We start from the raw sequence: 26,983 nt of genomic DNA, 5'->3' as shown, positions 1-26,983 counted from the left end.
CGAGCATCATCAGCTCTAATCGTGGTGCCAGGGATTCTGAGCCGGGCTAGGCAGCGGGCTCCGACCGCACCCTAAGGCGGGAGGAACCCCCACGGGTCGCCTCGCGGGCGGGGACCCAGGCGGGCCGCGGCCAATGAGCAGCAGAGCCCATCGGAGGCGGGGCAGAGGCCCGGGCGCGCTGGATTCCCCGGGCCAACTTCCGGCGGGTGCGAGCGGCGGGTGCGAGCGGCGGGTGCGAGCGGCGGGTGCGAGCGGCGGGTGCGAGCGGCAGCTGCGTGGCGGGGCTTGCAGGTGCGTGAATGCCTTAGTTTTTAAGATGATGCGTGGACTGCCTAAACGCTTTGACCATGGGTTTAATTAACCTCAGCGACCGGTGCTACTATTGAAACTGGCGTGGCTGGCGAAAAGGCCACGTGCTTTGCACGGCCTTGATGGAGGTCGGCCAGGTAGTTCTTTCCCAGCTTTCTAATTCTGAGGCCGGGTCCAGGTTTCTGTGCATCTCTGCCTTGTAAAGACAGACCCTGTACACCGATGGTTTTTTTATCCGCTCTGGTTTTATCACAGTAACTAACGGTTTACCTGGACCACTTTCGTATTGAGTTTCTACTTTTTCAAAACAAATATTTGGAAGTGGTTTTAACCGATTCTTTTATTCTCTCCTTACCCTATTCTCTTAATCTCGGTATAAATTGCCTGTTAGTTAACTGACACCCAAGAAGTTACAAAAGACTCTCCGAGTCTCCCGGCTAGTAAGGCCTTGACAGCGGAGCCCAGGCACCCAGCCGCTCCTGGTGAAGAGACCAGTCCTGCTATTTCACAGACCCTGAGTAGTAAAATGAAAATTGTCCTCTTGCACTGCTTTCTTATTCAAGTTAGATTTAACAAAAAGTTTAATGGCTTCAGCTATTTCTCTAAGAAAATGACACAGAATTGAACTAAAGTCTATCTTATGTGTAGGAGCGTTGTCCCTTACATGTATGTTTGTGCCCACGTGCATACAATGAACGCCCCAAAGAAGCCGGAAGAAGGCATTCAGTCTCCAGACCCAGATTAGGATGTTTGTGAGCCACCGTGTGGGTGCTGGGAGACTAAACCCCAGCCCTCTGCAAGAGAACTAAGTGTTCTTATCTGATGGACTACCGTACCAGTCTGCTCGGGCTTTCTTTGAATATGTAATCCCGCCGGGCAGTGGTGGCGCACGCCTTTAATCCCAGCATTTAGGAGGCAGAGGCAGGCGGAATTCTGAGTTCGAGGCCAGCCTGGTCTACAAAGTGAGTTCCAGGACAGCCAGGGCTATACAGAGAAACCCTGTCTAGAAAAACCAAAAAAAAAAAAAAAAGTAATCCCAAAATAAAGGATCAATTTAGAATTTACAGATTTCAGTTTTCTTCTTTCCGTAACCATCTTCTACATAAGTAAATATCTTGATAATATCTTTGCTTCCCCCCCCCCCCGCCCCCCTTTTATCGGTGCTAGAATTTGAACACAAGACTTCTATTCTAAGCAATAGGTATCAATTAGGTATATGAAGTTACATCACATAGCAAATTAGTACTTCCTATTTCTGGGTACTTTGTAATATACAATATTTTAATGTCATAGTTAATTTTTTTTAAAGAATTGTTTATTTTATGTATGTGAGTACATTGTAACTGTCTGAAGACACACCGGAAAAGGGCATTGGATCCCATTACACATGGTTGTGAGCCACCATGTGGTTGCTGGGGATTGAACTCAGGACCTCATCAGTGCTCTTAACCACTGAGCCAGCCCCACCCCCCCCCCCACACACACACACCTTTTTTTTTTTTTTTTTTTTTTTTTTTTGGTTTTTTGAGACAGGGTTTCTCTGTATAGCCCTGGCTGTCCTGGAGCTCACTTTGTAGACCAGGCTGGCCTCGAACTCAGAAATCCGCCTGCCTCTGCCTCCCGAGTGCTGGGATTAAAGGCGTGCGCCACCACGCCCGGCTCCACCTTTTTTCTTTTTTTTTTTTAACATATTTTTTTTTTTAAGATTTATTTATTTATTATATGTAAGTACACTGTAGCTGTCTTCAGACACTCCAGAAGAGGGCGCCAGATCCCATTACGGATGGTTGTGAGCCACCATGTGGTTGCTGGGATTTGAACTCTGGACCTTCGGAAGAGCAGTCGGGTGCTCTTACCCACTGAGCCATCTCACCAGCCCCACCTTTTTTCTTAAAGAATTATTTCAGTTAATTCTTAAGAACTAAACTTTTAACAAGTGCTTGTATTCAAATGAGATGTTAGTATTTAATTGTGGTTTCTAATAGATTTCCAATCTAGAGCCTCCCATAAGATCTCAAATCATAAGCCTGCAAGCTGTAGACAATAAACAAATGATTTTGCCACTTGTTTTTGTATGGATACCAAACAAAACCGGTGGGAGGAGCCGGATGTGGTGGCACGTGCGTATAATCTCAGCACTAGGGAAGCAGAGGCCAGAGGATCACGCTGAAGCCCTGAGGCCTGCTGTAGCAAGTTCTCAGTCGACCAGGGATACAGAGGGAGAAAAATGTTGAAGGGAAACTGGTTGAAGTTGCAGTGCCCAAAATATGCTACTTTGTTATGGCCCTGCTGTGCATAATGGCTTCCTGTTGCCTAGAGTGCTGACTAGGCAAGGACCTCTGCCCACTGTGGACATAAATCCTTCTTCTGGGTGATGTACACTCACTTATGTCCTGTCAACATTACAATACAAACTTCATAGTTTGGACAATGCACAGATGGCCCTCAAATATATTTATTTCCTGACCCTTGACAGAGGAATTGTGTACTGTTAATGCCTGTTCTCTGTGCCACCTCAAGGTTTAAATTTGGGTATAATGAATGACACATGCCTGCTATCCCAGCTACTTGAAGACTGGGGCAAGAATCTGGTGTGTTTTCTTTTCTTCTTCTTCTTCTTCTTCTTCTTCTTCTTCTTCTTCTTCTTCTTCTTCTTCTTCTCCTTTGGCTTTGGAGACAGGGTTTCTCTGCAGTTCTTGCTGTCATAGAGATCACTCTATAGTCTGTAGCCTGGCCCCAAACTCAGAGATCTCAGAGATCCTCCTGCCTCTACCTCCTGAGTGCAGGGATTAAGGGAATGTGCCAACACACACCAGCACAAAAGAATCTCTTGAGCTCAGAAATTCAGGCCTAGGGTAAGCAAAGTAGCAGGACCCCATGTCCTGAACGAAGAAGCAAATATCGATATCCATTTTCTTGTTAAGGGTTAATGATTACCAGATCTTCCAAAAGAGGAGGGGTGTTGGTAGGTTATTTCTCACATAAGGGGCTGTATTAGTATGCAGGTTTTTGATCGGTTTGTTGGGCTTGCTGTTATGATATGACAGGCTAGGTAAATTACAGGGAAAAGATGTTTGTGTAGGCTTACGGTTACGGAGGTGTGTGGTCTCTGTAAGTGGGTCCACCTTCTTAGCACATGCCCACTTTTCCTGGTCACTATGATGGTCATAGCTTTCCAATTTTAACCTCCCAGGGGTTTTTGGAGGGGGGGGTCTGAATTTTTAGTTTATTATTTTATGAATATTTTTCCTGCATGTATGTGTCTCTTGTGCCCAAGGAAGACATCAAAGAAAGTCAGGTTCTCTGGATCTAGAGTTACAAACGGTTGTTAGCCACCATACAAATGTTAGGAATTGAACCCAGGTCCTCTGGAAGAGCAACCTGAGCCATCTCTCTAGCTCTTGGTTTTTGGTTTTTAGTTTTGTTTTGTGTTTTGTTTGTTTTGGGTTTGTTTGGGGTTTTGTTTGTTTGGTTGGTTGGTTGGTTGGGTTTTTTTTTGAGACAGGGTTTCTCTGTGTAGCCCTGGCTGTCCTGGAACTCACTCTGTAAGACCAGGCTGGCCTCTAACTCAGAAATTGGCCTGCCTCTCTCTGCCTCCCAAGTGTTGGGATTAAAGGCGTGCACCACCACGCCTGGCCTAAATCCCAATTTAGGGATTTCTAAATAATGAATCTCTGGATGAAAATGTCACATGTATGAAAACAAATGATTATGTGAAAATCCTATTTATAAATTATGATTTGTACAGCCAGGTATGGTAGCAATCCCAACACTTGGATAGTGGCTAAAACAGGGGGGTTCCCATGAGTTTGAGACTAGCCTCAGCAACATAGCAAGTCTTTCTCATAACAAAAAGAATAGCTGGAGACACAGCTCAGTGGTTAAGAGCACTGACTGTTCTTCTAGGGGTCTGGGGTTTAATTACCAGCAACTAGTGACTATCAACCACCTATAATACGACCCCAGTTCCGGGGGATCCAACAATCTCTTCTGGCCTGCATGAACACAGCACAGTTGTGGTACACAGGCATACATGCAGGCAAAACACCAGCACACATAAAAAATTAACAAAGTAAAACACCACCAAAAAAGAGAGATTGTTTTTCAAAATACATGTGATGTAAAATGTCGCCTATGGTTTACTTTCAGCAGGTTGCATTTTGTTTCTGAATCCCTGCTTCGGAGACAGCAATGGCAGCCCGAGTCCTTGTCATTGGTAGTGGTGGAAGGGAACATACCCTAGCCTGGAAACTCGCACAGTCTCCTCATGTCAAACAAGTGTTGGTTGCCCCAGGAAATGCAGGCACCGCGTGCGCTGGGAAGATCTCCAATACTGGTAATTATGTTTCAAAATGGGGAACTGTGGTTAATATTTGTTGATAATAAAAGACGGCTCACATATGCTCTTTAGTAAGGTGTATTTCTATTTAAGTTTGAATGCATTCTAAGTTTACATTTTTGAGGTAGTAAAGTGAGTGTATGAAGGGAATAAAGCTTAGTGTCCCTTAAGCCTTCTGAGCCACTGTGACCGAAAAGGCAACACGTGCACGGTGGGGACTGAAGGTGTATGTAGATTCATGTGTTCAGAGTTGTGCATGCTGGTCCCATTGATAATCGGTTCAATCGGTTTGCAGGATGTAGGATAGAACCCAAGCCCCCACCCCCCATCTTACCCTTACAAAGACCTGTCTTGTTTCACCTTGTTTGTACCATAGCCAATGCCCCACATCATATTTATGAAGGGAATCAGGAGAAAGACAGAAATAATAAGGAAATACCCCCTTCTCTGAGGTGCTTTGTCTAGAGACAAGGTATTGTATGCGTGTTAGAGAAGTGGCTCGTCTGTGTCTATGCACTTGCAGTTGTAGGGACACCCATCAGAATCACCCGGGATTATCATAAACTAACTGCCATTGGCAGCAGCTGAGGAGAGGGGTGCCCTCGCTTGTTACCTCTGCTATACTGATGGAGTTAATCCAGCTAGGCCCAGCTGTGTCTGGACACGGAGAAGAGTTTTCTTACACTGTTTTCTTGCTTTCCTTGCTTAAACAGCTCAAAGACCCTTCGTGACTCGACCAGAACTAGCCTCCCAGTTTGCCTTAGAGCAGATTTGCTGACTTTGTCCGTATTTGCTATGGCTCGTATTAATGCAATATATTAGTATCATAAGATTAAGGGTCCTAGGTTGTTGTAACATCTTAATCGCAGGGCTTACCACAGTACCTAATACACAGTTGATTCTCAATAAACTTTGAGTGACGTTTAAAGGATGTTTCTGAGTGTATTGTCTGGGCTTGTCTGATTACTCTGTGACCAACACTGGGACGGGGCAGTCGCATTATAATATTGAGAGTCACTCAACTGCTGCAAAGCTTTCTTGAACCTAATGCACTATTTGGAGGTTCTTATGGTGAAATTACTAACTGTACCAACAGAAGCAAACCAACAATTAACTTGGTTTTTAATTACCTTACTAAGGCTAGTGCTTAGTTTATTTCATTAACCGGGGCTATTTTTGCACATGTGTGAGTTTATATTTTCTGCTTGCAGCTGTCTCTGTCAATGATCACAGTGCCCTCGCTCAGTTCTGCAAAGATGAAAAGATTGAACTCGTAGTTGTCGGACCAGAGGCCCCTCTGGCTGCAGGTAACCTTGTGTCTCACTGTGAGAACATACACGGGGCCCACAGAAGACCAGAGATCACTGCTTCTGACTCCCTTGTCCACAAGGATTTGTAATAAAATACATGAGAAGAGGAGCTTCATCCCTTAAAGTTTAATCTAATCATAATTCATATTCGGTCTGAGTCCATGGAGACCCTGGACCACCTAGATTTCTGTTTGGTTCTGTAGGAATTGTTGGGGACCTGACCTCTGCAGGAGTACGATGCTTCGGCCCCACAGCACAAGCAGCTCAATTAGAGTCCAGTAAGAAGTTTGCCAAAGAGTTTATGGACCGCCATGAAATCCCAACTGCACAGTGGAAAGCATTCACCAACCCTGAAGATGCCTGCAGCTTTATTACCAGGTGGGCAGAAGGTCACCTTTGAAGGGCAGGTATTTTATAAAGTCACTTTAGTGGTAAAAAAAAAAAAAAAAAAAAAAAAAAACCACAATGTTGCCAGGCAGCCCTTGGGAGGCAGAGGCAAGTGGATCTCTTGAGTTTGAGGCCACAGAGTGAGTTTCAGGACAGCCAGGGCTACACAGAAAAACCATGTCTTAAAACAAACAAACAAACAGGGCTGGAGAGACGGCTCAGCAGTTAAGAGCACCAGCTGTTCTTCCACGGGTCCTGAGTTCATTTCCCAGCAACCACATGGTAGCTCACAACCATCTATAATGGGATCTGATGCCCTCTTCCGGTGTGTCTCAAGACAGCTACAGTGTACTCACATACATACAATAAATAAATAAATGTTTAAAAGAAGAAGAAGAAGCCAGGCAAGTGGTGGTGCATGCCTTTAATCCCAGCACTTGGGAGGCAGAGGCAGGTGGATTTCCGAGTTCGAGGCCAGCCTGGTCTACAAGAGGGAGTTCTAGGACAGCCAGGGCTATGCAGAGAAACCCTGTCTCAGAAAAAAAAAGAAAAGAAAAAAAAAAGAAAGAAAAACAAACAAAAAGAGTAAAAAAATGTTTACTTCTTAGGCTTTCACAGGTTTATATTGAATTAATTATGGAAATATACTCTCAATAAAATAACTCATTTCCTTTATGCTACTAAAATAAGATCGGATTCTCCAGTATTTGGGAGGTAGAAGCTAAAGGGTCAGTTCAAAGCCAGCCTGGACTACATGGATCCAAACCAAAAGGAGAAGGAATTTAAAAAGAAACATTCTGTGCGTGCTTCTCTTGAATAATCTTGTAGACTGTATGTTGATGTCTTCACTATTGAGAGATCTCTAAGAGGAAACCCAGCAACACTAACGGCAGTCCTCCTGCTTCAGCCTCCTTAGTGCTGGGATAGTAGGCGTAACCCCCCATACCCAGCAGAGTTTCTGAATTTGTTATTTACTCTGTGTGTGTGTGTGCACGTGCAAGTGTGCGTGTACACGCGGGCACACGACTCTACCCTTGTATCAGACTATAGCTTGTAAGAGTCAGGTTCTCTCCTTCTACCACGTGGGTTCCAGGACCTCGCTGACCCTAGATCTTTATTCATTCTTCATCCTGCAAGGCTCCTCTTTTTCCAGGGGTAGCGGGCAAGGGAGGATTAGATGTGTAGTCCTGGCTGTCACTGTAGACCATGCTGGCCTCAAACTCAAGAGATTCACCTGCCTCTGCCTCCCAAGTGCTAAGGTTAAAGATGCGTGCTACCACTGCCCAGCTCCTACACTGACTATTGTCACCCCATACCCATACGCCTCGGGTAAGTGACAGCTTTGTTACTTACTTTGGCTAAGCCTCCTTCCAGATCTCCAGCCCACACCATTGCTTTGTGTATTCTAGAAATGGTCTGTGGGTGTCTGCCAGTGTTAGTCTCCTACAGCAGTATCCCTTACGTAAGTGAGAGGCTTGGCTTTGTATTTTAAAGATTATCTGTTCTACGGGTCTGCTTATTTTTTAAATGATTCTTCCTTATGTGACTTAACTATATGTGGAAAAAGCAAAATTGTGCATGCTTTATGATCAAAATTACAAAGGAATTTAAAAAAATTTTTGGCAAGAAGTACCTGAAATAATGCTGGTGTCACCTTTTTGTGTCCCTTTCAATTTTGCTAAACCATTCTGTTAAAAAGCACAGACCACTAACTGCTCCCCTGTCCTTACAGCGCGAACTTTCCTGCTTTGGTTGTGAAGGCCAGTGGCCTTGCAGCAGGGAAGGGGGTGATTGTGGCCAAGAGCCAAGCGGAGGCCTGCAGAGCTGTACAGGAGATCATGCAAGTAGGTGGACGCTGCTGAGAGGTTCTCTGTGTATACAGACTGGCAGACGCTGCAGGCTTCTGGAGTGGGCCTCAGTGTGTCAGTTCTCATTGTACTGTGTGTGACAGATTTACAAGGTCTTACAGCTCCCTCTCCAAGTCCTTGAGAACAAAGGCATTGCCCAGTGTGTGCCAAGTCTTAGAAGTAGAGCCGGGGATGGATAGATACAATGTTGCTTTCCGAATCTACTTTGATGATTGTGACTTAACCGCTTAGAGAAAGCCATTTTCACATACTGGCTTTGGTCTAATGTGTGTGAACAAAGCTACATGGTCATCTTCAGGAATAAGGATGAAGTGATGATCATAAAATTACCTCAGCAAACTGAGAAATGTGTCCGTCACATCTGTGCCTGTTGTCACAGGAAAGACCAGAAAAATCCATGCTAAGTCTTGAGACAAGAAAGAATCCTGATGCTTATGTATTTCATAGCTCAAATGGGAGATAGTTCTGTAAGTCCACTTGGTAAATATTAAAAGCTTTATAATTTACAAGGATTTTATTTTTACAATTAGGAAAAGTCTTTCGGAGCAGCTGGTGAGACCGTGGTTGTGGAAGAGTTTCTGGAAGGGGAAGAAGTGTCTGTACGTATAACCACCCCTGTGCCTTTAGCAGACTCCTGTCACCATCCCCACCCCAAAAAATCCTTAGCTCTGGCAGCTTCCTGTGAGAACAGGAGCGCAGCAGTTTCTGAGGAGGCTGAGACAACAGGTGTGTTCTCTCTCCATCGTCCCCTGCAGCAGTGCTTCTAAACCTCCATATGCTGCAGCCCTTTTATGTTGTGGTGATCCCCAAATGTGACAGTGTTTCTCATACTTCATAACTGATTTTGTTACTGTCATGAATCGAAATGTAGGATATCTGACGTGTGCCCTCTTTCAAGGGGTCATGACCCACAGGTTGAGACCCACTGGTCTATGCTTTGGTGGGGACACGTGGACACAGTGGCTCTCTCTATACGTTTGTGGTCTTTGTTTCACTTATTACACAGCACGTGCACCTTAAATACAGTATGAGTGCTGGCGGTCTCAACAGCAGGGAGGTTGATCTTTGTCGTGGGTGGAACCTACGTCTGCCCCTGGTGCTACAAATGTGGATATCCCCTTTACAAGGTGGACATCCAAGGTCTTCTGGCTCTGGCCATCTGAGTTGCTTCAGAAATGAAGCCTTGTCCTCTCAGAAGAGGACTGTTTGACTTTTTGACATTTCATTTAACCTGATTGGACTGATTTGTCTTCTCCACAGTGCCTGTGCTTCACTGATGGGAAGACGGTGGCCGAAATGCCCCCAGCACAAGACCATAAGCGACTGCTGGATGGAGATGAGGGCCCCAACACCGGGGGGATGGGAGCCTACTGCCCAGCACCTCAGGTACTGAGCATGGCGCTGATGCACAGTCTTGACTCTCTCAGCTGAAAAGTTCTCCCGGTCCCTAACAACCGCCTCTGAGAGCCTGAGAAGAGCTAACACACACCTTAAATCCCAGCAAAGAGGGGGCAAAGAGGGGAGATCTCTGAGTACAGGGACAGCCAGGGCTACATGGGGAAGCTCTGTCTCAAAAACAAACAAACAAAAAAAACCCCAGCAAAAGCAAGCAAGTGTCTTTTATGGGCTTTGGTAATAGTGATCTTGAAAGAACTGTCTGTAACCCTAATTTCCTCAATTAAATTTACTAACTCATATCCATAGATATGTAGGCTTAAAATTTTGGGTAGAATGTACCAGAGGGATTCCTAAGGGGCATGAGACGGGGAGAAAACTTTGAATGTTGGCATTGTGTCTGAGGAATTCTGAGCAAGCTACTTTTAGCCCTGCTGAGGCAAGACAGTGACTGCCGCTGGCTTCCTACTGGACGGAGCGGGTGGGCAGGCTAATTGAATCAGTACGATTGGTGTGTCTGGTGAATTTTTGAGGGAAAGTGAAAGTGGACCCTGACTGGCCATTGTTCCTGGTCAGTTCCTTTTCTTGTCTCCATTGTGGCCTTGAATGTTGTAAAGATAAGGGTCAAGGTAAGAAGTCTTTGTTTTAGACAAGGCCTGGCTGGCTTGGAACTCTTTATATAGACCAGGCTGGTCTCAAACTCACAATCTACCTGCCCTTGCCTCCCAGATATTCAGATTAATGGAATACACCTCAATCCCTAGCCTAAAATAATTTTTAAAACAAAAGTTCCATTTAAAGGTTTCTGTGTGTTCCCAGGTTTCTAAGGACTTGTTAGTAAAAATTAAGAACACTATTCTTCAGAGAGCAGTAGACGGCATGCAGCAGGAGGGTATGCCGTACACAGGTAAGCAGGCTGCTGGCACAGGGCATCTTACAGTAAATCTCTGCTTTATCTAGAACGTATTTTCTCTTTTCTATGACGCTAATCACATTGAAATGTTCAGTATGAGAGGCTTGTATTCTAGGACTAGAGTTGTAGCTCAGCTGATAAAATGCTTGCCTAGAATTAATAAAGCCCTGGGTTCTAGCTCTACTACCAGAAATTGGGCATGGCGGAACACGCCTGTAATCCCAGTACCCGGGATATGGAGGTAGCTATCCTCAGCTTCAGAATGAGCTCAAGGCCGGCCTCAGACGCACGGGACACACCCTGAGACAGTTCATGGTCTAGGGTTTAGAGTTGTCATGCGCTGTTGCCCCATGCTGTTACAGACTGACTGACTTCCTTCCTTTTTTTTTCCTTTTCTTTTTTAATATAGGAATTCTTTATGCTGGTATAATGCTGACCAAAGATGGCCCAAAAGTGTTGGAGTTTAATTGCCGTTTTGGTGATCCGGAATGCCAGGTGGGTAACAATACATAGAGCGCTGCCTGCTGTGGTGCTGCATGTCTTTAATCCTAACACTTTTGGGGCAGAGGCAGATGGAGCTCTGAGTTTACACAGTGAGTTCCAGACGGCCAGGGCTACAGAAACAGACTAGACAATGGTGGTGGAATAGCAATAACAATAACAACAACAGCAGTAGCAGTAATAAACAGCTGCTCTTTAGAAGACAAGCTCTGTTTTGTTCTCCCCGCTTTTCAGTCCTGAAACACTCGCTGCTGAGTGCCCTGTGAGTGCGGCAGGAACAATGGAGAAGGGGAGGCTACGGAAGGCCCATTGTCCTCCTCCTGACTTGACTGTCCTTCCAGGTCATCCTCCCACTTCTTAAAAGTGACCTCTATGAAGTGATGCAGTCCACCTTGGATGGCCAGCTGAGCACATCTCTGCCTGTTTGGCTAGAAAACCACAGCGCCGTAACTGTCGTCATGGCGAGTAAGGGGTACCCTGGAGCCTACACCAAAGGCATGGAGATTACAGGTGAGGAGCAGCAGGTGGGCCGTTAGCTACAGCAGGTGCCAGTCATGCCCTTTCCTGCTCCAGGAAGTGTGAGTGACCCGGTCAGTTTTCCAGTGTGATCCCATTACAGCCCAGCACCTCCACCTTCCCAGAGTCAGGGTGGTGGACAGGGCGAGACTCAGCATGGTTAGCATGAGCGACTGAGATTTTAGAGACACCGTTCTGCTGTATGAGGGGACGGCTTGCCAGAGAGTGATTTCTGTGGCAGGATTCACCTCCCCCCCTTTTTTTTAAACAGGCCATGAGGTATCTGGTTAAATGGTTTTAAGTCTGTTTATAAATGAAAACTAAGCCGGGCGTGGTGGCGCACACCTTTAATCTCGGCACTTGGGAGGCAGAGGCAGGCGGATTTCTGAGCTCAAGGCCAGCCTGGTCTACAGAGTGAGTTCCAGGACAGCCAAGGTTATACAGAGAAACCCTGTCTTGAAAAAAAAAAATTAAAAAAAATAAGTGAAAACTAAGTGCCAGATAAGTTGTGCTTTCCAGCCAAAAACCTCTGTGGTCCCTAACGTGCTATAGTGTAGCTTGGTAGTACTCAAATGGTGTGTTTGGTTCAAGGACTTTATTTATTCTCCTGCCCAGCAAAGGAAGCAAGAAGTCTGTCACTCTGTGGTCTCACACACTCGGAATTGTGTGCTTTTGGAAGGGAGCAGAAAGATGAGATTGAACCAGGAGCCTTTGTGTTGATGAAATTTCTCCTCAGACGGGCTGAGAAGTGAGATAGCAATTCCAGTAAAGAGTATTGGACACGACAGCAGGCATGAAGTGATCTGTGCTGGGTGGCACTGTGTGGTCAGACACTCAGAGAGACCTTGGCTAGCACAGTATCACACCGGGGTGTGACCACACTGGGGACAGGAGACTGAGATGGGGAGATGAGAGAGGGTTATCTTTGTAACTGGCTATTTCACAGTTAAAGAAATAGTGTAGTTATCTTTGAAACCTCTTGTGAAGAAAAGCTAACCATACTTTTTTTATTTTTTTGGTTTTTCGAGACAGGGTTTCTCTGTGCTGAGATTAAAGGCGTGCACCACCACCACCCGGCGCTAACCATACTTTTAAGTCTCGGCCACTTCAGGCATTTTTCCCCTCCCTCATTGAAACTGTACTTGAGTTCTGGTTTTTTCTCACTCCCCAGAAACTAGAATTTTTAAAATAGGACTGTCTTAGTTAGGGTCTCTCTCTCTTTCTTTCTTTCTTTTTTTCTTATTTATCTTTATATGAATACACTGTAGCTAGAAGAGGGCACCAGATCCCAGTATAGATGGTTGTAAGCCACCATGTGGTTCCTGGGAATTAAACTCAGGACCTCTGGAAGAGCAGCCAGTGCTCTTAACCACTGAGCTAGCTCTCCAGCCGTTAGTCAGGGTTTCTATTCCTGCACAAACATCATGACCAAGAAGCAAGTTGGGGAGGAAAGGGTTTATTCAGCTTACACTTCCACATTGCTGTTCATCACCAAAGGAAGTCAGGACTGGAGCTCAAGCAGGGCAAGGAGCAGGAGCTGATGCAGAGGCCATGGAGGGATGTTCTTTACTGGCTTGCTTCCCCTGGCTTGCTCAACCTGCTCTCTTATAGAACCAAGACTACCAGCCCAGGGATGGTACCACCCACAATGGGCCCTCTCCCCTTGATCACTAATTGAGAAAATGCCTTACAGCTGGATCTCATGGAGGCATTTCCTCAAGGGAGGCTCCTTTCTCTGTGATAACTCCAGCTGTGTCAAGTTGACACAAAACCAGCCAGTACAAGGACCATAGGATGAAATGTTATTTCAGAGTCTCTGTTGTAGAGCATGTCTTCAAACCTGGGAAGAAGAGGCAGGAGGATCACTGAGTTTGGGGCCTGCTCTACATAGTAAAGACCCTGTCTCAAAAAAACAAAGAAGAAATGAACAATAGTTTTTAACTCTGCTCTTTTCCAGGGTTTCCTGAGGCCCAGGCTTTAGGACTGCAGGTATTCCATGCAGGCACTGCTCTTAAAGATGGCAAAGTGGTGACCAGCGGAGGCAGGGTCCTCACCGTGACAGCTGTCCAGGAAAATCTCATGTCAGCCCTTGCTGAGGCCAGGAAAGGACTCGCTGCTCTAAAGTTTGAGGGAGCCATTTATAGAAAGGACATTGGCTTCCGTGCTGTGGCCTTCCTCCAGCGGCCCAGGTAAAGATGCCCTCTGAGACGGTTGGGTGCAGGGTCAGAACTGGCCTCCGTGGCTGGGAGGAAACTCGGCTAAGCCCCGTTTTAAGTCATTGCGCATTTCCTACCTGTGGAACTCACTGGACTTTCGCTTATATTTTGGTTGAAATCTAAACTGTTTCTAGGCTGAGATAGGAAGGGCATCTCAAATTCAAGGATAAATAAGACTATCACCCACCACATACACACACACACAAACCTGATCAAAGCAATATTTGAATAAATAATGAAAAATCTTCTTGGCAATTCCTTATCTTTGAAAATTTTGTCAAGATAATAAAGACGGTTACTCCTTGAGTTATTACATAATTAAATGTTTTTGAGCTTGTATCAGAGGCCCTGGTGTGTCCCTTTATCTACTACCTGAGTGTTTTTAATCCCTTACTGATTCAATTATTAACATAAATAAATAAACTGTTGGTTGCCACGTGAGTGCTTTGATTTTTTTTTTTAAAGAATATCACATCCCATGCTGGGCAGTGGTGGCGCACGCCTTTAATCATAGTATTAGGGAGGCAGAGGCAGGCGGATCTGAGTCCAAGGCCAGCCTGAGTGTTCCAGGACAGCCAAAGCTCCACACAGAGAAACCCTGTCTCAAGAAAAAGAAAAGGATATCACATTGCCTTTCATTAAGTTCTTCCGTGGGTGTATGTGTGGTGTGTGTATGTGCAGCCTGTGTGTATGTATGGGTAGCACACGTGCCTGGTGACCTCAGGTCAGAGGGCACTGGGTCCCATGGAGCTGGCCTTAGGGATGACCATGAGCCAACATACAGGTGCCAGAACCAACCCCAGACCATCGGCAAGACCAGCAAGTGCGCTCACTCACTGAGCCATCTCTCAGAAACTATGCCCTGAGCAAAAGATACGTTTTTATAAGTTTAAAATATCGAGAAATGGAAATTCTCTACCTTAAGAGGCTGAAGTTTGATTTGGTTTTTTTCCTTTAGTTTGGCTTGGTTTTTTCTTTTTAGACTGAGTCTCACTGTGACACCCTGGTTGGCCTGAAACAGAGATCCAATGGCCCGTGCCCTATCGAGGGACTTAAATCCTAACTGTAGCAAATGAGATGTCCCCCGCAGGGCTGCATATCCTGTGAGTGGCCCTGGACTGCAGGCAGGGAGTAGTTGGCTGGCAGCCTTCCCAGGGGCCCAGCAGCTTGCCTGTAAAAAAACATTTCTTCATCTGTCACCGAGTCGCAAACGCCAGAGACTCCTCTACAAGGGAAGACGAATGACTTCACAGTGCCATTCCCACACTTGATCTCTATATGAGTCTTGTGCTTTCTAAAACAGTGTGCAATCGCAGCTCCCGTGCTCTCGGCTATGGGAAGACCAGCAGAGCAGTGTATTGCCACAGTAAGAACACATTTTGCATCTTTTTTTTTTTTTTTTCAGAATTCTAAGCAGTCCTAATTATATTTATAATTTTTTTAAATTTATTTTATGCACGTGAGTGCTCTATCAGCATGTACACCTGCACACCAGAAAGAGGGCATCAGATCCTATTACAGATGGTTGTGAGCCACCATGTGGTTGCTGGGAATTGAACTCAGGACCTCTGGAAGAGCAGTCAGTGTTCATAACTGCTGAGTCATCTCTCCAGCCCCCTAATTATATTTTTTAAATTTTTTTCTAGCATTTCATTTCTACTCACACTGAAGTTGAAATGAGAGCTACACTGTAGCTGTGGTAAAATATTCTGTTTAAAAGTAGAAGGTGCACTGGGGAGGTGGAGGCTGGAGTATGGGGAGTTTGCTACAGAGAAACAGAACAGTAGACTGGTGATCTGCCATGAGAGTCAGATGGAGAGCTGCTCCCTGAGAAAGGACGGATAGTAACCACAGCTGCAGGAAACTGGTCTGCCCAGTTGAACAAGACTTAAAAATGGATAGGATGCTATATTTCTATTTCCATCATATTTTTTACCATGCATGCTTTATCACAATTTAGGGGAAAAAAAAATGAAGCCAGGTGTGGTAATGCACACCTGTTAACTCCAGCACTGGGAAAGTGAGGGAGGAAGCCTGAAAACCCAAGGTCACCCTCAACTGCAAAGCAAGTCTGAAGCGCACCTGGCTCAAAAACTTAGTTTATCTTTAAAAATAGTATATTACCTCTGCAAGATACACATGATCAAATAAAAGCTGTTCTCAGTATCGGCAATGTAGTCAGGTCAGCTGGGAAGGGTACAAGGCACACTTCATTGCCTGTTCCTGCTCTGGAGTCTGTTGGGTGCAGGCACTGGCTTAAAACATAGTGAGCACTGTAGTGGATGTGAAAACCAAGTGTGTGTGTGTGTGTGTGTGTGTGTCTGTGTGTGTATGTGTGAGAGAGAGAGAGATCTCTTCCACCGTATCCTTTGAGAGAGGGTCCCTCAATCAGCCTCAGTTCGATGGTTTGGCTAGTCTCTGTAATCCAGCTTGCTTGGGAACCCCGTCTCTACTCCAGCAGGTTGGAATTACAGGCAGGCAGCCGTATCCATCCAGGATTCCTGGGGTAAGTGCAGTGCTCTAGCCACCGAGCCATTTCTCTACCCCTTAAGGGTTTTTTTAGGTGAAAATAATTCTCCCTGATGGTTTAGTGGTCCGTGCCTTTTATCCCAGAAGAAGCAAGCGGATCTCTGTGAGTTCCAGGACAGCTGGGCTACAGAAAGAGACCCCCTCAAATATTTTCCACTGGCATTAAGGTGATATCCTCGTTTTTGTTTTCATTTCTTTAGGGGCTTGACTTACAAGGACTCCGGAGTAGACATTGCAGCTGGAAATATGCTGGTTAAGAAAATTCAGCCTTTAGCAAAAGCCACCTCCAGACCAGGTAAATCAGACCCTGTACTCTGCTAATAGATCGATGGTATTGTGAATTGGTTTGGGCCTTATATTTAGCTGAGGGAAGCTTTTCAAAGTATTGTTAGGTTTCCTTGAAGTTATTCTTAAGCCAAGGACAGGATCTCCTCCCTGCTTGATTAGTGTCCTGTTTCCATGGAGCTCTCTCAGGAAAGATAGTCCTCACATGACCCATTGTCAGGAAGAAAGGGTGCCGTATCCATGGACTTAATCAGTTCTCTCCCTCCCAGGCTGCAGCGTTGACCTCGGGGGCTTTGCTGGTCTTTTTGATTTGAAAGCAGCTGGTTTCAAAGATCCTCTTCTGGCCTCTGGAACAGATGGTGTCGGAACTAAACTAAAGGTAACCAGGCACTTGTGATTAAGGGCCTTGGTGAAAGAGAAAAAGGAATTTGTCTTTCAAATGAATTTTGTTTATCAAATAGACATTTTCTTCTTAAAGGCATGAGCTAAAAAGAGGCATGGCGGGCGACTAGCCATTTATTGCAACCATGCAGCTCAGGTGCACATTTGAAACAGTAGCGTTCCAGTTCCATTGGCTGAAAGGATGTTTTAAAGAAGAGAGGGGACAGTACAACCCTGAAAGAGTGTACTGTTCTCCGTGCTGAGGCTCTGAGCAGCTCGCCACGGGCAGTGGCGTTTGCAAAGCTCTGGGTGAGCCAACGAGATAAGAGGTAGCGCTTACTCCCTGTGGTTGTTTATATTCTACAGATTGCCCAGCTGTGCAGTAAGCACGATTCCATCGGGCAGGATCTGGTGGCCATGTGTGTGAACGACATCCTCGCCCAGGGAGCAGAGCCCCTCTTCTTCCTTGACTACTTTTCCTGTGGGAAGCTTGACCTCAGTACAACTGAAGCCGTCATTGCTGGAATTGCTGCAGCTTGCCGGCAGGCTGGCTGTGCCTTGCTGGGTACGACCATGCACCCACCCACGGGGCCTCTGCACGGCCTGTCTCTTATGTAGAGCTTAAACGGGCCTTGTCATGGCTGGACTTTACATCACCAAACAGGAAGGAAGTGTGCACAAAACCACCTGCTCATCTTACACACACACACACACACACACACACACACACACACACACGAGGCAGGCTTATCTTTCTCTTTGGTTCATCTTCAGGTTTCTCAAGAGCCTCCCTGGCCAGGCCTAGGCCTTTTTCCTCCTGACTGGGCCTGCAGCAGGGAGATGGACTCCTGGGATGTTTAACTGTAGTTTCCTCAGGAGTGACATAAACAAAAAAATGTAACCAGGTGCTGATAGCATTTCTTTGAGTCCCAAAACTCAGGAGGCAGAGGCAGGTGGCTCTCTGTGAGTTCAAGACCAGCCTGGTCTACAGAGCTAGCTCCAAGACAGCCAAGGCTACACAGAGAAGCCCTCTCTGGGGTGGGCATGGGGTGTACCCTCGATTTAAAGGCATTCTGCTTTACCATATATGAGGGGGGTTTGTTAGCAAAATTAATTTTTAGGTAGATCAATAGTTCCATTGAACTATGTCATTTCCGAGTTGGTCTACTGGTGTGTGCCTGTAATCCTAGCAGTTGGAGGCTGAAGCAGAAAAACTGTTGAGAGTGTGAGCCAGCCCAGGCTACATAGCAAGACTCTTGTCTCAGTGGAAAAAAACATACACTTCTCTATCTGTAGACAAGTCAGATCTCAAGGCCAAAAGTTGCCTTTCAACTGCCTCTACAGTAGCTTCTACGCTGGGCTCTGCTGCTTCCCTCTTCTATCTGTATGTGCGATAGATCTGGCACTGTGCTGCAGGTGAGGGCACTGCATGGAAGATGGAGTGGTCCTAAAGCAACTAAGGGCTGGAGACCTGGCTCAGCAGTTAAGAGCACTTGCTGCTCTTCCAGGGAACCTGGGCTTGGGTCCTTGAGCCCACATAACAGCTTGCAGTTACTCCAGTTCCAGGGGACCCAATGCCCTCTTCTGTCCTCCATGGGTACCAGGCATATACAAAACACTCATACATGCAAAATGTTAATTCTCTTTTAAAAAAAAAAATCAAACATGGAAATACTTGTGAAATCACACTACTGTGGAATGTAGTATTCCTAAGGATTCAGGACGTCCTTGTCTTTCCAGGTGGGGAGACAGCAGAGATGCCCGACATGTACCCTCCTGGAGAGTATGATCTTGCTGGGTTTGCTGTTGGTGCTATGGAGAGACACCAGAAGCTCCCTCAGCTAGAAAGGATCACCGAAGGGGATGCTGTTGTTGGAGTGGCTTCATCTGGTCTTCACAGCAATGGGTTTAGCCTTGTGAGGAAAATCGTGGAGAGGTCTTCCCTCCAGTACTCCTCCCCAGCTCCTGGTGGTTGTGGAGATCAGACCTTAGGTAAACAGACTCTTGCTGTCCTACTTGGAGATTCTGAGCAGCACTTGCGGAGGAAACCCAGATCACTAGGACTAGGATGGAAGGGTTGCACTGGCCGTGGTTTTCCTGCCTGGACTGCATGACAGAACCCATGTGTTCTGCATGCAAGGCCCTATCATTGTTCATTTCAGAATGGCTCGTTTGGGTTTCTGTGTGTGGGCTAAGTTTTGGGTTATCTCTCCAACCCACAGGGGACTTACTTCTAACTCCAACCAGGATCTACAGCCATTCACTGCTGCCCATCATCCGTTCAGGACGTGTCAAAGCTTTTGCTCATATCACTGGAGGCGGATTGCTGGAAAACATCCCCAGAGTCCTCCCTCAGAAGTTTGGAGTAGATTTAGGTAAGCTCATTTGCTGGAAAGCATCCCAGTCCTCCCTCAGCAGTCTGCAGTGGATTTGGATAAGATCACCCGAGGAAATTTCTGATTTAAGAAAACAAAGGTTGAAGGGAAAAAAACTATTGTGGGTGCAAGTGCATGCACACTCACACATGTACTGTGGGTGTGTGTGATGCAATCATACATGGTAGGTGCGAGTCGGTGCAGTCATACATGGGAGATAGTTGTCTGTTTGTTTGTTTGGCTGGTTGGTTTTGTTTTTGAGATAGGGTTTCTCTTTGTAGTCCTGGTTGTCCTAGAATCCATTCATTCTCTCTCTCTCTCTCTCTCCTTCTCTCTCTCTCTCTCTCTCTCTCTCTCTCTCTCTCTCTCTCTCTCTCTCGACCAGGCTGGCCTTGAACACATGGAGATTATGCTCTGCCTCTAGAGTGATGCCCCACACAACCTCACACAATGTTCTTTAATGCGTTCATATTGACTATGATCTATCCCATGGGATTAAGAGTGGCGTTTTTTCACTCTGGCATCATGGTGCCATTCAAAAAGTTTCTTACTTTGAATTAGTGATGTTAAACCATATAGCCATATTCCTGAGAGCCTTTTTCATTTTTTCAATCATACATAATCTCTCTACGTAGTCCGGGCTAGCCTTGAGCTTTCTGCCTCAGCTTCCCTGTGTATTAGAGGCATGTCCTGCTGTGCCCAGCTTATATCCATTTTTTCTATAAGTTCTTCAGAAAGCTTCAAAAAGCTTTTCTTCTTTCTTTTTTTAAGAATTTGGCTGCTTAAAAGCCAGGTGTGAGCCGGGCGTGGTGGCGCACGCCTTTAATCCCAGCACTTAGGAGGCAGAGGCAGAGGCAGGCGGATTTCTGAGTTCGAGGCCAGCCTGGTCTACAAAGTGAGCTCCAGGACAGCCAGAGCTATAAAGAGAAACCCTGTCTCGAAAAACCAAAAAAAAAAAAAAAAAGCCAGGTGTGGTGGCGCACGCCTTCAATCCCAGCACTCGGGAGGCAGAGGCAGGCGGTTTTCTGAGTTCGAGGCCAGCCTGGTCTACAAAGTGAGTTCCAGGACAGCCAGGGCTACACAGAGACACCCTGTCTCGAAAAACCAAAAAAAAAAAAAAAAAGGAATTTGGCTGCTTATTATTGTTATGTCTACTTTTCACGGTAGCACCATTTCTTGTGGAAGAGTAATCTGTTTTATACATGTGTTGGTTTCAACTTTACATTGCTATTGGCTTTTGACCTCTGACATCATGGCAAGCATTTGTGGTGGCTGAATCCTCTGAACTCGCTCAGGTCCATAGTGGACTTGAACCTAATGGGGAGCTGAGAGACTGCTCCGCATCAAGAGCACTTGTTGCTCCGCAGGGGACCCAGGGTCATTTTCCAGCACCCACACAGCTGCTGGGATCACAGGCGTGTGCCACCACACCTGGCTAAATTGCATTTTTTAAATTACGTTTAAAAAAATAAACCAAACCTGCTGGGCAGTGGTGGCGCACGCCTTTAATCCCAGCACTTAGGAGGCAGAAGCAGGTGGATTTCTGAGTTCGAGGCCAGCCTGGTCTACAGAGTGAGTTCCAGGACAGCCAGGACTATACAGAGAAACCCTGTCTCAAAAGAAAAACAAAAAACAAAAATCAAAAACCAAACCTGATTATCAGGCCAGGTGTGGTAGCCCACACTTTTAGTTCCCACACTCTGGAAGCAGAAGCAGATGACCTCCATGAGTTCGAGACCAACCTTATCTTCATAGGGAGTCCCAGGTGAGCTAGAACTGTAGGATAAGACCCTGTTTCAAACAAACATAAAGTGGTTATCATACAGATATGCTAAGTAAGTAGAAGGAACGAATAATCAACTCTGTCATCTAACCAAAGCTCAGTTCTGGGCTGGAGACGTGGCTAAGTCTGTTCTTGTGGAGGACCCGGACTCAGACCTCATACCACAGGGCAGCTCACAACCATTGGTAACTCCAGCCCAAGGGCACCGAGCACACATGTGGTGCACACACATACATGCAGGCAGAGCACTCATACACACAGAATATATGTATCTGGAGAACATACCTAGTACTACATGGTCTGTGTGGAATGTTGCAGATGCCTTCCCCCCTCCTTAGGAAATTTTAAATAAAAATCCACCTTAGTTAGGGTTTTTCTTGCTGTGATAACGGCCATGACCAAAGACAATTTACGGAAGGAAGGGTTGGTGTTATCTTACAACTCTCGCATCACTGAGGGAAGTCAGAGCAGGAACCCAAGGCACAACCTGGAGTTCCTAACTGAGTCGGAGACCATGGAGGGGTGCTGCTTACTGGCTTGTGCCCTGTGGCTTGCTCAGGACCACTGGTGGCAGTCTCTGCTGTAATCAGCTGCTAGCGCATCTAAATCGTTAGAGGGTTCTAAAGATCCGGTAAGTTCATGAAGCAGAGAACGCACCTCCTCAAGTATCAGTACTGACAGAAATGGGATCTGAAGGACAATTCATAGTGCTGTCCTACACAGGACGGTGGCCTGGCTAGGACTCCCTATGGGACGGTAGATTAATTGGGTGACTCTTGTTTTAAGATGCCAGCACCTGGAGGGTCCCCAAGGTCTTCTCATGGCTACAGCAGGAAGGACAGCTCTCTGAAGAAGAAATGGCCAGGACATTCAACTGTGGGGTTGGAGCTGCCCTGGTGGTGTCAAAGGACCAGGCAGAGCAGGTTCTGCATGACATTCGGCGGCAGCAGGAGGAAGCCTGGGTGATAGGCAGTGTCGTTGCATGTCCTGAAGGTAACAGCTCCTTCTTGGCTTTTAGGTTTATAATCTTGACTATAACTCAGCTCTGTACCTTTCTTCCAGCCACTGCCACGGCATCTGTCGTTACCCAGATGCAGCATGAACTGTCTACACTGTGCCAGACACATCTGTCTCCACTGTGGAGCTTTGACATCTGGGTAGTACTCACAGGCACAGCCACACTGCACAGGATAAAGTTACTACACAAAATACCTCATGGTTCTGCCTGGAGGGTTAGCTCACCCAAGCATTAGAGAGTGAACACCCTGACCAGGTCTCTGTTGGTCAGAACTCATCCGAATTTGACAGGGTGGCAGGCTGAGCCATTCAGATAGCTATAAATGATGTTGGCATACCTTCTGTCTGTCTGTCCATCTACCCAATGCTGTGTAGGTTTTCTTTACAGGCAGGTTCTCCCAGGGCTGCATAATAACATCCTTCAGCTTACACTGTAGTAGAAGCCACCCCCACCCCCCTTCTCAAAACAGCATCCTATGTCAGTCTTGAGTGTCCTTGCTGGGTCGCATGCCTCCCACAAGGCCAGGATATCATAGCACTGTGTGAATGGGCTCATTGGGAAGGCTGACAGGTTTCAGAGAACACAGGCAGGCATTCTTTTATGCAGCTATGCTTCAGTGTGCTGATGTGTTCTACAGTAGCTCCTAGTTGAAGTAGTAATTACATATGTTCACCTTCAGTATGGTTTTAAAAGTGAGAGATGGTAAATGTTATTATACTGGTATTTTAGTTCCTGTATATTTTACTTTCAGCATAAAATACAATAATTTAAAGTTTTCTTATGTTTTTCTGTTATTCCTATTAATTCATAGTTGTTCTTATTTATGCATATAATTGAAATGAAGATTCCCCTCGTGTCAGAGTTAAGAATCTGATTGAAACCATACAAACAAATGGGTCATTGGTGGCAAATGGCTTCCTGAGAAGTAATTTCCCTGTCCAGCAAAAGAAGGCAAGAGTGGCTGTCTTGATATCTGGAACAGGTAAAGAAAGCACAGCTTCTCCTCAGTGCTCACACAGAAGGGGCAGGGAGCACAGCTTCTCCTCAGCACCTCTCACATAGACCAGACAGGGCGGGGAGGGCCTTGGATAGTAAGCATGGCTCACACAGACCAGACAGGGCAGGGAGGGCCTTGGATAGTAAGCATGGCTCACACAGACCAGACAGGGCAGGGAGGGCCTTGGATAGTAAGCATGGCTCACACAGACCAGACAGGGCAGGGAGGGCCTTGGATAGTAAGCATGGCTCACACAGACCAGACAGGGCAGGGAGGGCCTTGGATAGTAAGCATGGCTCACACAGACCAGACAGGGCAGGGAGGGCCTTGGATAGTAAGCATGCTCTAGCAGAACCTCAGATGGGGATCAGAAAAGGGGATGTGGGAAAACATGTCTAAGAGAAAGAGAGAAAGGACAGCCTGGTGGCGCACGCCTTTAATCCCAACACTTGGGAGGCAGAGGCAGGCAGATTCCGGAGTTCAGTGCCAGCCTGGTCTACAGAGTGAGTTCCAAGCCAAACAGGACTACACAGAGAGACGCTGCCTCCAGAAACCACCAGGAGAGGCTCCTCCTCGGCAGTTGAGGGTGCTTGCTGCTCTTGCAGAGGACCTAGGTCGTATTCCCAGCACCACACGGTGAGCCACAGCCACCCCTACCTCCAGGGCACTGATGCCCTCCCCTGAAGTCTGAGCAGCAGGCAAAGCACTCACACACATAAAATAAAATCTTAAAAGCAAACATAACAAGAACGAAAGGATAAAGGATTCTCGATAGTGGGAAAGCTTAAAAGCTGAAGTAATAATTACATGTCTTCACCTTCAGTACGTTCTTAAGTGTGAGAAATGATGAATGTTATTAACCTGGTATTTTAGCCTTTGAGAATACAATATAATATTCTAAAATTGTCTTTTATTAAAAGACCTGGGTAGGGGAACATTTGATTCTATTGGTCACCACAGTGACTTTGCTGTTGGCTTTCAGAATCGCCAAGTAACCCGGGCTGGCCTGGCCACAGACTTCCTAGTGTGGGATTTAGTGGGGGGCCACCTCATTCAGCTCTGTTTTTTGCCACGAGTAGCACTGCCCTGAACAGTGTGTTGTCGGAGGCATCGTCTTTAGACAGTGGCCCAGTGCTGTGGCTGTCCTGCAGGGTGCTCTTACAGTTTCAACATCTTTTAGGCCCAAGGTCATGATAAAGCAAAGAAGGACCGAGCTCTCAGAAGTGTCAGCTCACTTGCTGTCCTGCTTTTTCAGGGTCAAACCTCCAGGCGCTCATAGACAGCACCCGGGATCCTAAGAGCTCCTCACATATTGTTCTCGTCATCTCCAACAAAGCCGCCGTAGCCGGCTTAGACCGAGCAGAGCGAGCCGGTATTCCCACCAGGGTGAGTGACTGCAGAAGAGGCCTTCCTGCAGGCCAGGCCTGGTGGGCAGGTGTTTGGTCTGGAGCCGTGGATGTACCACTGTGCCCACACCTCCAGGCCCTGCAGGCTGTACTGAAACTCACACTCTGCTCTCAGGAGGCCGCGGATGCTTGTGAAATCGTGGGACTTCCCAGTTAGGGGTGGGTGCTGGGTTTGCATCCTGCCCGCTCCTCAGCCACCCTCTAAGTGGGTACATCTTTACTGCTGAAGTGTAGTCTCTGCAAGGTTGTGTTTAAATTACTGCTGATCCTCTGAAAATAGGCTATTTGCCTTTTTCCTGTTACAGGTAATTAATCACAAATTATATAAAAATCGTGTTGAGTTTGACACTGCAGTTGACCACGTCCTGGAAGAGTTCTCGGTAGACATCGTCTGTCTCGCAGGGTTCATGAGGATCCTCTCTGGGCCCTTCGTCAGAAAATGGGACGGTAAGCAAGCAGTTCTCCCGGGCCGGGGTCAGCGCGGTAGGAAGTGCCCAGACTGATTCCCTGAGCAGTTCACTCAGCTGCACTGGCTGTCACTAATCCCTGGCTCCATTACTAAAGACACATCTTACTGTCAGTAGAATCAAGAAGTCAGCAAAAAGTGAGACTCAGTCCACACCTTTAACCCCAGCATCCTGAAGCTGAGGCAGGCAGGAGGCCAGCGTGCTCATTACATACTCTCTCAAACTCAGAGTGAAAGAACGGGAGAGAAAAAGGAGGAAGATCCCAAGATGAAGGGAGAGCTGGACAGAGATCAGCCTTGATGGAATCAGTTCAAAGCCAAGACGCTGTCGCAAAAACCAAGACATTTTGTGGCCAAGAGCACTTGCTGCTCTTGCAGAGGACCTGAGTTCAGTTCCTAGCACCACCCACATGACAGCTCACAACCATCTGTCACTCCATTTCCAGGGGACCCAACACCTTCTTCTGGCCTCTTCAGGCCCCAGGCACATTTCTGGTGCACCGGCATACATGCAAGCAAAGCTCTCGTAATAAAATAATAGAGAGCAGCAGTAGCCAGGGGCTAGTTCTGCAGTAGCGCACTTACCTACCTAGCATGTGTCAGGTCCTGGTACCACAGAAAGACTTGAGACCCACGCCCTCCTGTATAATACACAGAAGATGACAAGCACGGCGTTGTCACTAAAACTGCAGTATCTACAGTCTCTTTGTCTCCTTTCTCCTTGCTCTCTATTTACTAAGTGATCATGGAGCAGTGGGTCACCTCAGCATGCTGTGGTAGTGAGAGGACACTTTGTAGGGTTAGGTGCCTCCTTCCACTATGTGTGTCCTAGGGATTGAACGCAGTCATCAGGCACGGTGGCAGGCACCCTGTACCCGTCAGCCATCTTGCCAGCCCTGTTCTCTTCCTTAAAACCTCTGACTGCAGCCTGGTGTGGTCATTGGTCCGCACATTAGTGGGCCAAGGAGCAGTGACCGGTCCTGACCTTCCCTCCAGAGTTCATCCCCTCAGTAACTGTAGTTATCTCTTGTTCCTTGAAAGTCTAAACAGGACCTGAGATTTCTGACTCCTGCTCTCTTGCTTTCTAGGGAAAATGCTCAACATCCACCCATCCTTGCTCCCTTCTTTTAAGGGTTCAAATGCCCACGAGCAAGTCCTGGAAGCTGGAGTCACAATTACTGGGTGTACCGTACACTTTGTCGCTGTGAGTATATCTGTCCCTACCAAGCTTTTGAGCTACCTAGCGTCTGGCTGCCGTCTACACTGGCTGGAAAGGTTGAAAACCTTTGCTTCCTTTTCCAGGAAGATGTAGATGCCGGACAAATCATCCTGCAGGAAGCTGTCCCTGTGCGGAGGGGTGACACTGTGGCAACGCTGTCTGAACGGGTCAGAGTGGCAGAACATAAGATCTTTCCTGCCGCCCTCCAGCTGGTGGCCAGTGGGGCTGTGCAGCTGCGAGAAGATGGCAAGATCCACTGGGCCAAGGAGCAGTGACCGGTCCTGATGCAGGAGTGGGCCCAGTGCTGAGAGAGAGGCAGGGCCTTGCTGGGTGCCTTTTCATCGTGACCATGGCCAAACGGAAATACCTGCTAGCAAAAAGACTTTAATCCTTACCCGCTGCCATTTTTTAAATAAATAGGTTCATTGAAAACTTATCTAGCATTTACTTAAGACATCCAGAAGTGGGAAGGTCTAGGCCGCCAACATCCTGGGCACCTACGAACCCAGTCGAGAGATCTCCAAGCTTCCTGCTTGCCTTGCTTTCCTGCTTCCAGACACACTCACAAGCAAGTGATGACCACACCCGCCAGCCAGCCACCCTGAGCTGCCAAGCAGCCAGCACGACAGGATTCCTCACCTGAGGGCACTTAGAGACCGTGTTGAAACCTCTCTTAAGCTTTAAATTCAAAACAACAGCAGATCCTTAAACTGCAGCCTTAAAAGAAGAGGCTAAGCAATCCAGGATGTGGTGGTGCACGCCTTTAATCC

The 26,983-nt window shown here is 46.8% G+C and overlaps 1 protein-coding gene across 2 annotated transcripts; it reads left to right on the top strand.

Moving 5' to 3' along the window:
- Window positions 1-228: 228 nt before the first annotated feature.
- Gart (phosphoribosylglycinamide formyltransferase, phosphoribosylglycinamide synthetase, phosphoribosylaminoimidazole synthetase) lies at window positions 229-26,645 on the top strand. 2 transcript variants are annotated; one of them, XM_021184852.2, is made up of 22 exons: window positions 229-291; window positions 4,462-4,645; window positions 5,860-5,955; window positions 6,162-6,336; window positions 8,078-8,189; window positions 8,744-8,812; window positions 9,474-9,599; window positions 10,428-10,515; window positions 10,931-11,016; window positions 11,364-11,532; window positions 13,496-13,727; window positions 16,484-16,578; window positions 16,838-16,947; window positions 17,316-17,514; window positions 18,690-18,941; window positions 19,172-19,324; window positions 21,894-22,100; window positions 22,970-23,107; window positions 24,378-24,508; window positions 24,834-24,975; window positions 26,083-26,198; window positions 26,297-26,645. In XM_021184852.2, the coding sequence occupies exons 2-22, from the start codon at window positions 4,501-4,503 to the stop codon at window positions 26,486-26,488; spliced, it is 3,033 nt and encodes a 1,010-aa protein (XP_021040511.1). In that variant the 5' UTR covers window positions 229-291; window positions 4,462-4,500; the 3' UTR covers window positions 26,489-26,645. The 2 variants fall into 2 exon arrangements, with proteins under 2 accessions (XP_021040511.1, XP_021040510.1); XM_021184851.1 differs by having other exon boundaries at window positions 240-291; window positions 4,459-4,645.
- Window positions 26,646-26,983: the final 338 nt, after the last annotated feature.

Source organism: Mus caroli, unplaced genomic scaffold (assembly GCF_978045245.1).
Source record: "Mus caroli unplaced genomic scaffold, Mus_caroli_1 scaffold_17, whole genome shotgun sequence".
NCBI classification, from domain to species: domain Eukaryota; kingdom Metazoa; phylum Chordata; class Mammalia; order Rodentia; family Muridae; genus Mus; species Mus caroli.
The sequence above is the reverse complement of the archived record's forward strand: the minus strand, read 5'-3'. Positions and strand labels throughout refer to the sequence as shown.